The 12,005-nt window shown below is 38.8% G+C and overlaps 1 protein-coding gene across 1 annotated transcript in view; it reads right to left on the bottom strand.

The window, feature by feature from the left end:
• Nucleotides 1-12,005, bottom strand: part of LOC138707586 (vitellogenin-like) — a 66,222-nt gene that overhangs the window by 36,653 nt on the left and 17,564 nt on the right. The window contains exons 6-9 of the mRNA XM_069837193.1: nucleotides 10,012-10,248; nucleotides 8,132-8,377; nucleotides 4,122-4,582; nucleotides 2,314-2,482 (exon numbers count right to left, since the gene is read on the bottom strand). Coding sequence (XP_069693294.1) covers nucleotides 2,314-2,482; nucleotides 4,122-4,582; nucleotides 8,132-8,377; nucleotides 10,012-10,248 — 1,113 coding nt within the window. The remainder of the gene's footprint in view (nucleotides 1-2,313; nucleotides 2,483-4,121; nucleotides 4,583-8,131; nucleotides 8,378-10,011; nucleotides 10,249-12,005) is intronic.

Genomic DNA, 12,005 nt, shown 5'->3' with positions numbered 1-12,005 from the left:
TCTCTTACCCGCGGAGAAGACACTGCACTATGGTGCATTCGTAGCTGCTGGCGGGTATGCTCTCTACCTCTTCCTGCTGCACGACGGTGCACAACACGTCGCTCCGCTTACCCTTTACCCATTCCAGCGAGTGCTGACGACCACTGAGCTAATGCAAACAGTGCTATGTGCTAGACATGTCAGGCAATATATCTCGTCTAGCTGCATACCGTACTGTCAAAATCTCCGTAATCATGTAAATTACGAAAACGACATAACAGATACATAATATTCATGAAATTGACTATAGAATAGTCTATGAAAGAATGATAAGGAAATGTAAGCTCATATGAAATCACTCACTGTAGTGATCACACTAGTATAAATCGTTGTAAAAATGCTCAACACACAGTGGAACTTTGCACCACGAATATTTCAGAAAAATAAGTTTCTCACAGTCAGCTTTAGACTAGTTCTGTACATCAACGTGAAAAAATAGTTCTACAGGAGTGACGAATTTATCAGGTTTCTTGTCAAGGTACCAGACTTCATTCCAGCCATATTTGAACATTTTTACATATCTAGAAGATGTAAACTGATTATGTGTTAAGGACTGCAATTTTATCACATTATCTCTCTGATACAATATAATATTCGTGCCAAGTAACAAAACACTATAAGATAACTTCCGAATGAAATTTTTCCAAGGCCTTAAGCCACAAATGTCAATCGGAGCTGTGTGCTTTGGATTTGTTAACATTTTCACAGTTTTACCTTCTGGAGTTATACTTTCTATAGCCTGTATATCTCGTTAACGGGTCCACGAGTCCACCAAAAGAATGCTATGATCACTGACAGATGGAAAGTAGGCCTATACTACTTGAAATCACTTGAAGAGGTGAGTTTTCATAAGCTTCCCTGATTTTGAGAAAAATGCATAACCATTTGGGGCATTAAACATTTTCTTCTTCACAATGACAATGGAGATACGAGACTTACATGAGTATCAAGCGATTACAGTACTTTGGAAAATCATATGTTAAAGGCTAGGCCTTCTCCGGATGTAGAAATTTATACGGAGATTTCTTATTACAAAGGGAACGTCTGGGGGAAACATCTTTGCGAAAATCCATTATTACTTGGTGAGTTTTCCTTATCAGTTAAGTTACATATTGAATGAACGTGATCAAAAAAGTTTCGCTGGATTTTTCATTTTGCTGTAGCTTAAACGTTTCACGTAGCTAAGGGCCGTATTCATAGACATTTTTAGCGCCGGTTTCCGGTGGATGATCAGCGTTTTTCGCATTCATAAACCAGTGTTAGCGATTGGATATGATTTGAATTCTGTACTAGTAACCAGTGGATAGCCGGGGCTAGCTTAGTACGCTCGTAGCGCGTGCTGCAAAATGTCTATGAATAGCACCCCTATAGACTACGTTGTTAGCTCGCCCGTGGCAGAGTGGCTAGTCTCTCTGCCTTCCGTGGGGGCTGCCAAATTTCGATCCCTGTCTGAAGCATGGAGGAATTTGTGGTTGAAAAATCGGGAGCGAGGTGTTTTACTTGGGGTTCTCCCGTTTCCCTTCACCATAGTCATCATCATTGCAACACATCATCACCTCTCACTCTTCTACGTAGGTTCCAAAGCCAGGCCTCCAGAACAAATAATAAAAAAATGTTTAAAGTTGTATAAATTTGTGTTTAAAAACGATTACTATAAGTTTAATATTTAACATTTTAGGAGAAAAATTCGCTCCGGCGCGGGGATCGAACCAGAGTCCTTGGTTCTACGTACCAAGCGCTCTGACCACTGAGCTACGCCGAATTCAATCCGCAGCACCGGATCGAATTCTCCTCCTTCGATGTTTCCCTTTGTGGTCTGATTCCAAATTAGGCATATATATGTTGACGTGTATCCAATGTCAACTGCCATTATACTAGGAGCGCACTCAGCTGAGTGACTTGACCGGGAATCCGCAGTTATTATGCACTGCTAGCTAAGAGAAACATCGAAGGAGGAGAATTTGATCCGTTGCTGCGGATTGAATTCGGCGTAGCTCAGTGGTCAGAGCGTTTGGTACGGAGAACCAAGGACCCGGGTTCGATCCCCGGCATCGGAGCGAATTTTTCTCCTAAAATATTAAATGTCAATATTACAGATAAATTCTGTAGGACAAATTAATATATCTATAATATTACTATAAGTTGTTTTATCTTCCACAGTTTCAGCTTTACCTTTGCTATTTCAGTAGCTCACGGTCCTGTTAATGCACGCGCAGGTATTTAAGAACTATAAAACGTATTTCAGGGAGAATGAAATTATAGTTAAATGCTCACATAAAAGTGGCGCACGACATCAGGACTCGGAGTTTGCAAGTGCTCAGGCAGGGCTGCCACCACCTCGCTCGCGGCCTCTCCAGTCAGATCCTTCTGCTCGATCCACGTCCTCAGGACATGGAAGGCTGGGTTCGTGCCGCACATCACGAGGACATCACGGAGAAGTTTACTGCAACATTAATGTGCTTAATACACTTGTAGGTTAAAAACTGAAGTGAAGGTGGTCAAAATTATATAATAAAAAAGAAAAGACACTTATGCATCGTGAGTAACAAAATTTCTATTAATACTTAAAAAATAAGTTAACGAAAAATATTTATTTTTAATTACGAAGTTATCTTAACATAAATGACTGTATACTTCATGAAATGATAAATCTTAACAGGTTCTTCGACTTAACCTGCCACCATTCTGTAAATTACACACCACCACTTAAGCCTTGGTTTTTCTGAACCGACGCGTGCGAGTTGCGAGGCCCGCCTCGCACAGCTGCGGACTACACGAGAGATAGTGAGTGGGTTCTATAACTGCGAGGTGCGAGGTCTGCGTACCTAGCAGTTATAGAAACCACTCACTATCTCTCGTATAGTCCGGATTTGTGCGAGACGGACCTCGCACCTTGTATGGTTCGGTTCAGAAAAACCAAGACTTAAGAAGAAGTAACAAAAATTGATGCCGAGGAGCTGTATCGTATCTAAAGTCCAAAGGTTTAGCCCCGATCTAACTCGCAACATGGTGGATGTAGCAGTGCGTCTGTTTACTGCTGCACCGTGAAGGAAGCGGCGATGTAACCTTTCCATGTGACCCATTCCGGAACTATATCGTGACTAACAACACGATTGAAATAGGCCTAAATGCTCATTAACAATGAAAATTAAACATAACGTTAAGCGTTAATTTAACGTTACAGTAAAATCAATAAGTCATACCATCATTCACGATGGGAACATAAACATAACAGCAAACATACTTGGTAACCATGGAAACATAACAACGACGCGATTTCCTCATATTCTGTCGTATACTTCAGCGCTCCACGATTGTGTTCTGTTTGCAAATCACGTAAGCATAAGCATGAAAGTTTGGAGTTTGCAAACTTTTATGTTAACGTCTTACGGTAATGTTTATGTCAATGCTTATGTGAATCATTATGAATGATCCCATTTGGTAGCCTGGGCATAAACTTCTGTGTTTAAGTCACGGTTAAGTTTAATTTTCATTGTGAATGGGCCTTAAATGTGGTCTCGTTCTTTCGGGTATATGACTACGATAAGAGCATGACCTTGAGTTGGTTCCACGCATGCTCGAGGTGCGAGTGGAGACCTGCAGCGACTGTCGGCCATTTTGGGGTTGGGCGAAAATTTCCGGGCAGTATATCTCGTGACTCGTATGTTATAGCGCGCTGATTTTTTTATACCAAACGAAAGATCTCGTTTAAATCTGTGGATTTATGCCAGACGTATTCACGTAAAACCCTCGGCCGTGTCCTCGACACGGAAATTCCGATTTTTTATTTTCATTTTGGTGCTCTCTGCTCTTTTATTATTAGACGGAGATTCGGCGTAGTACTGATTCAATAACACGGAAGTGCGTCCAGTGAATCTGAAAAAGCTTAAAATAGAACTGTGAAACCTCAACAAGATTATGAAAATTTTTGAAATGCTCAGATACAGTATACTCTTTTTCGCGGTAACATTGCCACTCTGTAATCGCAGTTTATCATCATAACCATTGCTATAACCATCGAAGTTACCACATTACCACCGATCTCACCGATCTCTCTCCTGTAAATCCGAGGAAAGACTCACCTTTCAGAAAGCAGCAAGTTGTTCTTTGTCTGAAAAAATACATTTCCAACAATTTTCTTGAGGTCAAATAAAGGCATTGTGCGACAAATTCTGACGGCATTCATTATTTTCTCCAAAGTCATTTTCTCAGAAATTGTTTTGGACATCTCGAAGTCACTGGCCGCTTCCGCTATGAGTTCTCTGACTTTCTGAACAGATTGCAGATTTCCTTCATAGCCCCTCCGAGCAAGGGCATAAGGCGTGAGGGGTTGGTGAGGGGCGCTGTGAAGTCCCAACAGTCCGAGATCCCACTGGCTCTTCTCTGACGTACTGATTTCGGATGAGGTTCGGTTAGGATCCATTGTGGTTGGAGTTTCTGTTAGCGTGGCCTCTGTCGTCACCGAGGGAGTTTTACTTTTCTTCTTCCTTTCTGTCTCTAGGGAAAAGAGTTTCTCTCTCTCTTCCGCGGTAAGACAGTACTCCTGTATAAAAAACAAAATTCCACAGTACAATGAACTGAAGTTACAGTGTATTCCTTGCAAAGAGAAAAAATATATATATACAGTGTAATGTGCACAATGACATTCCTTTTAAGGAATGAATTCTGAGCATGTTGTGAATGGAGAATTCTTGTATCATTTTCGTCATTTGCGCTAGATTTACCAGAAATAAGTATTTTACACGATAATTATCTTTTAAAGGCATCTAGAAATAGGTATTCTTTAAACGTTTTTACATTAAATATCGGTTCCAACAAATAATTGAATGCTTGACAGAAAAAACCGGACAAGTCCAAATATTCCAATTTTGAGCATAGTATCTACATTTCTGTTCATTTCAATCGGCATCTATTGATGTAACAAGCTTCTACAAAATCAGGATATGTGTCATTGAATGAGTGTTTGAAAATGTAGAGTTTCTGCAAAAAGCGGATTAGTCCAAAGTCTTTGTAGCAAACTTATCCGGTTCTTGTTAGAAAATATCATGAAGTTGGCATTAGTGTTGTCTATTTCATTGCCAGTGTTTATTTCATTGCCATATTAGCTGTTATTGTCGGTGTTGTTGGTTAAATATTTCGTTTTACAAATGAATGATAATTAAAAATGAATCAGATTAAAAAAAGCAAGTCATCAGAATGAGCGGAATGTTGAAGGGGCAAAAGATGACAATAGCAGTGGGTGTGATGAGTGAAAACAATTATAGAAAACAATTATAGTAAATAATAATAATAATAATAATAATAATAATAATAATAATAGTAATAATAATATTTTTGATTGAGCATAGTTTAGTATGCTGTTGCTGGAATAATTATTTTTCGGTACTTGATGTACCTGACGTGCCAAGAATTCAAAGACTGAAGAACACAAATTTAGAAAGAGAAAAATATAGACATAATATTGTTTTTGTTGTTCAGGAAGAAATCATTCCAGCATTAATTTTTTTATTTAATAAGACACTTCTGAAGTATTTATTTGTATGTTGATACAGTTGACAATATGAATGGAACCTTATTTCATATATTTTTTCTCAATTAATATGTGTACATGTAACATTTTCTGCAAAAAGTGGATATGTCCAATTTTTTTTCCCGGGAAATCATATAAAAGAGAATAGTGAAACGTTTTACAAAAGTTGGTAGATATATGATATATATATATATATATATATATATATATATATATATATAAATTATGTCAGATTACTTCATTGTTTAAGGAATGTGAGGGACAGTTTTTTTTTTCAGTTTTCTGAAAAATTAATGTTATGGACTTGTTCGGTTTTTGCTATCAACACTTCAATTCAGGGCATGAGTTGACTAACAATTTAAGTAAGAAAATAAATTTTTGAGAAAATCGCAGTCAAAGTTTCAGAAACAGTGACAAATTAGTACACATCTTTTTGCTATGTATATGCTCATTATAATAGTAAAAATGTGTGTGTTCATTTGCCAGAGTTGCTAAAGCTTCGACTGCGATTTTCTCAAAACCTTATTTTTTTTTTACTTAAGTTGTTAATCCATCCATGTCTTCAATTTTGCATAACAGTTCTGTCATGTTTACGGTTTAAGAGTATTTTAACAGTTTAATTATTAATACATCACTTTAAATAATGAATGTTTGGCAAAGCTGCTTCAACTTCAAGCCTGATTGCCAACGAACGTAAGAAAGGGCAGTCACCTCGTGAGAAATGTCTGATGTTGATATTGACTACATAACCGCCTTCAAGGGGAGAAGCGGTGTTATTAAGCGTTGGCAAATGCTAATGTATTTGTGCGATGTTGCAATCCTTTTCTAGAAACAAAGTCGAGTTCCAACTAAATAAAAATAATTCAAAAACAGTACGTGTAAAATTTAGTCATAAATATAATTCAGCAAGTAGTATGCACCTATGTGTGTATTTTTTTTAAAGGTTTTACAGTAGCCTACTACCTCAGGCATACTGTATCCAAAACATTTAAATAGAGCGTCGATTATTAAATAATAAGAAATCTACAGAGTGGAAGTGAAATAATCCTGGAGATTGAAAGGGACGATAGCTTACACTTAAATGAATAGAAAACCTCTATTACGTTTCGTGATTAGTACGGTTAATTAGAAAATTAAATATGGAAGTTTCAGCAGTCTGAAAACATCGCCGCAAACACATTCCTCTTTCTTCTCGTAATAAAGATGTAAGAGGTCAACGAACTTAGGTCTATCTCCCTACGCGAACTACCTCCCACCTACCTCTCTGGCTACAGCTTTGCAATCTGGTTGCTTGAAATGAGTAGTTTTGAAATTAAATTTACACGGAAACCGTTCACGCTATTGAAATACGCCAGAGGGATAAATGATTCTATATTACATTTTTCTATCGATATGAACAAAGATCACGACCATACCTGAAATAATTACCGAATAAGAAGTAGAAAAATCGAAATTGTATTTCCTGTTTGCATTATCAGTTGTCCTTCGTTTAGTTATATCGATTAATAATATTAATATAGATCTTAAGCTTTGTTTAATAGTGTATATATTTTATCACTTTTAATTATTTTTTTCGTTTTGTACTACTGTAATTGTAAATGTTCTTGTTTTGTGTCTGTTTTTGTGTAATTGGATATTACTAATTGGTTTCTTCGTTGCTGTAAAAAATGTTGTTTGTGTAACTACATAATATATTCCTGGTGGTGTGGAAGAGAAGGCCTGATGGGCTTAACTCCGCCAAAATGAATGAATAATTAATTAATTAAATAATTAAATAAATAAAGTAAATAAGTAAACAAATAAATAATAAATACATTTATTATTATTATTATTATTATTATTATTATTATTATTATTAGTCAAACATTTGAGCAAAAAATTTCTGAGAAAATTATGAACTTTCCACCAATATGGTATTACATCTTTTTGTTGCATACAACATTCACCCTGAAAATCTGCAGGGTTATTTCACTTCCATTCTGTATATAGCCTACCTGATGACAATATCTATGACTTATTTGAACACATACCCTAAAATCTTTAAGCAGTTAAGTAATGTTATCATGAATTCCGAAAAAAAGAAAAAAACAAATTTGATTGCACATAGTCTACTTCCCGTATTATTAAAAAAGAACATAGTCAATTCCCGTCTAGGACTGTGACTATAGTCTTCATAAATTTATTTTATATGCTGAAAATATTAACATTCGGCGGATTAAAACACCAGATTTTGTGGTACATTAGTAGCGGGACAATGCATTGGCGTGTAATGTGCCACTGTCATAATAAACTTTCAGAATTAGCACCAAAAGTCACGTCTTTTATTTCACAAGCGTTGATAAAGGCAAAATAGTTTAATGTTAAAGGTCAAATTCTCACATTTTGAGCTCAGAAATGCTATTCAATTATTACTTTCAATCTTAAATGACGCCTCTGTTGGTGCATGTACTTTTGCAGACGTACACATTTTACACTTGAACTACGTGTAGCCATCTACTTTTTCTGAACATCACAAGATGGACGATGCAGACGTTAGCGTAAGTGTCAGGATGAGCTTCGTACCTTAAGTGGATCGACCTCCGTGTGCCGGTGCTTCAGACCACTGAGCTCAACAGCGTTGGAGGGATGGCTGAATCGCTTCGACACTGGTTGGGTCGATTCTAGGTTGAGCGCGACGTACGAGCTAACGGACGCTCGTGAGCCGCTGTGGAGGTGGAGGTCCACAAGCACCCGAGAGTTGGTCTCAGCTTGCAGCACGTGCATGTCGCCTTGCTCGCCGCAGCCGGCCACCCTCGTCACCGATGCTCTCTGTGCACAGCAACAAATTTGATCATTTCTACGACTTACCTATAGTGTATCGTGTGTGCTATACATATTTCGGTTTATGTTGGCACAGGCGGTTGAAAGAGAAAGTTTTCTCACCAATAACCTGCTTCCACCCCTATTAAAGCACAATGCAAAATCCTTATCAAGGCTTAAGATTATCTGGAAGAACCAAACACTGTTGTATCATCTTTCTAGCTGCCTCGATGTTTTCACATTGTATTTTTTAGTTTTCAATTGAAACAGATTATAAGCATCACGAATCCGGAAATTCATACACAGGATGATGTACAAAGTTCTTCCCCACTTAGGGAGATGATTCGAGAGGTTATTTGGAAACAAACATACCTGAAAGCCAGATTTGCGTAATATATACGTTACTGTAGATACGTTAGCAGGAAACCACAATTCAAGTCAGAGTTTGTGTGCACTCAAAGTTGGGTTTCTGGCGCCTTGTCAGCCCACTTGAGGTGTGTGGATATAAAGGGCAAAATTGAGAAGGTGTCGGGTATAGTTCCTGGATAGCTCAGTCAGTAGAGCGTTCGTGCGCTGAGCGAAAGGTCCCGGGATCGATACCCGGCTCCGTAACTATTCTTCCCTCGAAATTATTCAAGTCTGCTTCACAGGGAGCAGAGAAAAAAATTATTAACTGTGATGTCCTGTAAAGCCCAATAATTACAGAAATTCACTCGACTTACACTGTCACTTGGCTCTAATTCCTGCACTAAACTCACCCTGTACGGTTTCAGTTTTAACAGTTTAGTTGCTGCGAAGATTGATTCTTTTGAAGCACCTACTTTGAGACAGACAACGTTGGAGAGTATTCTATTCATCCAGTTTTATTTCATTACAACCATTCTTTTTCGCCTACGAATTCTAACGCTTAGCGAACCAGTCTCTCTTGATCTAAGAACCAGTCGCCTAACTGTATTTCTGTTTGGAACTTGAAAGCCTGGAAATTTTTTGTGGAAGCTGCCTACAAAAATCCCTCGACATGATTCGCTTTTTACATATTCTGTCTTGCATGAAAATTCTTTGTTCTAATGTGAACTTTTCAGCTGCTATTTCAATAGGATAATAAACATACACACGCCACAACTATGCATAAATAAAAAAATACTGATAGTAATGTCTACTCTTTGTGAAAGAAATCACGCGATAGCAGCACTCGTACCCAACTAATCGCACAAAGCGGCCGTGAGTTACTAGTAACGCGACTTTCAAATCGCTGTGTTAGTTCCCGCGCTCTACCGGCCGAAAGATAACCTGACCGCTCTGTATATAAGAGCATTTCGCAGGAAGCATTCCTAGGTAACTGTACCATTAACCAGGGTAGAACTTAATAAAGCATCCTTATGTTGTATACTTTTCTCTACTTAATATCGGTGGTTTCACTAGTGATTATGATTAAAAAAAAAGCTTTAAAATCACATGGTAGGAACATCTCCACCAGTGCTATATCCATCGACCACATACGAGGGTTTCCCCTCCTCCCACCGACACGCTTCAGATGTTTTTCGAGAGATGTAAGTGACAGGGTGAGTATTTCCTTCTCTTTGTAAAGGTGCTGTGTCAACAATAATCAAATGAACTTCAACGACCACTGCGGGAATACTTACGCTCCAAAACTGCTTACACATGGCTCCTCCTACTGGACAGTCCTTAGACTTCGGCAGACCAAAGTGCAACGTAGCGCTGTATTCGCAGTTGGAGAAGTTGCGAGTCTTGAACACCTCGATGAAACTAAGACCGTCGCAGGTATTTGCAGACGGGAAGAGATGGGGTTGGGCCAGCGCCACAGCTCGAGGGACTCGTGCTATCTCGTACAACACCTCACAGCGCCCGAACATGGAGTCCTGTTTCAATCAGCCTTCATTAGACATTCACGAACAGGAAATAGTTTGACTACAAGATCAGTACGGCAAGAGTCGAGGCTTTCGGACAGGGGATAATCTGCAATTTCCTCACTCGAATTAAATTCATTACCACCTAAGTATCGAAACTGTTGAATTTATAAAAATAAAAAAAATATATTTTATTTATTACATTCAATATCTTAAAGGAAGCATTCGTAGTGGTACCATTACTAATTTATATATTTTGTCCTTGTTTTCGTTAAGATTATGGATATGACTTCCCCTTCCGAGCACAAATAATAAAATTCGTGTTACTCCAATATACCATTTATTCAGAATCAAACTTTTGGGTTATTAACCTTGTCCTGGAATGGAATGGAACTTAAGTGAGGTGGCACGGATGACCCAGCACTGCGACCTGTAGAGATTATTGCGCTAAACCTAGATATGGAATGAGTTGCGTGCCATAGATCACCTACCCGCACCAACCCAACCACATGACTCCCTAACGACCGGACCCTACAGCCAACAGAAATCCATATACCATTCCTGCTTCGGCAACTTCCCCCTGTCGGTCCGAGGCGAAACTCCTCCCCCGAATAGGTCGTCTCGGGTGCTCGTTGCAGAAGCCATTCTACGTCGCTTAACTACATATCCACGGAGGCCGGTCGAGAGAGCCAGTAGTTTCGGGAGGCCGCCTGTAGAGTGATCTGAAAAACCGGAAACGGGATTATGAGGAAAGGACGATGGGGGAGGAAAGGAAGTGGCGAATATGAGTGGGGTTCCAATCGCCTGGTAAAGTTAACTGATATTTATCCATAGGTGTGAGGGAAAAACCCCGAAAAAAATCTCACCCAGGCAACTCGTCCTGACCGGGAATCGAATCCGAGACTGCTGGATTCGGAGTTAACCCCTCAGCCACAACGGTGGACAACATTGTCCTGGGACTTACAGCATACCATTTTACCCCAGCATTAGCTCTCTTTTTATAAACAAGAACGAAGTTCAGGTGTACTTTAACTTTGCCACTTTCATGCGCTAACAGTTGAATAGGAGAAATGAAGAGGGAGATCGTACATAGTAATCTTAGCCCGAAGGGACGATGAGGAAAAAAGAAAATACTGTTGGAGTTGTAGTTACACACTTCAGAAAACATTTATCTCTCCTGCACGCTGGGGGCAGTGACGATTGACTGGTATCACTGGAGGTGTCCGATTATGAAAGTAACAACATATTTTAACGTTGACAAAAGCATGCAAATTACAATTTCTGAAATAAATGGACTACAGATTTGGAAAGAGTGCGAAAAATACTATAACTAAATTTCGATAAAAATGGCGTATGTCCGTCTTTAATATCAGGCTCCTCATGTGTCACAGGAAGAACAATTTTATTGTTTGTATACATCTTAAGTCTGATTAATGAAATACTCTACGCTATTAGTCAACAATGTATACAATGGAGGAGAAAGGAAACTATTCACCCTACCCCACTATCTCCTGGCTTAGTTCCAACCTGTCTTCGAACAGTTGAATAAATAACAATAATATAAAGTTTTATCTTCGCTCAGTCGCCTGGAGTTGCCAAACTTAACGAGTCCAACAGAGTAGGCTACCCGTCTGGTCTTGTCTATCCCTCCTGATAATGGAACCTGTATGTTAGTACGTAGTTTCGAAACGTTGATAATGTCGAGTTCCAGGACACAGCAGAATACCCAAAAGTCTAATTCACATCACATTCAACGTGAAAGTTAAAAA

The sequence above is a fragment of the Periplaneta americana genome, chromosome 10 (assembly GCF_040183065.1).
Source record: "Periplaneta americana isolate PAMFEO1 chromosome 10, P.americana_PAMFEO1_priV1, whole genome shotgun sequence".
In the NCBI taxonomy this organism is placed as follows: domain Eukaryota; kingdom Metazoa; phylum Arthropoda; class Insecta; order Blattodea; family Blattidae; genus Periplaneta; species Periplaneta americana.
The sequence above is the reverse complement of the archived record's forward strand: the minus strand, read 5'-3'. Positions and strand labels throughout refer to the sequence as shown.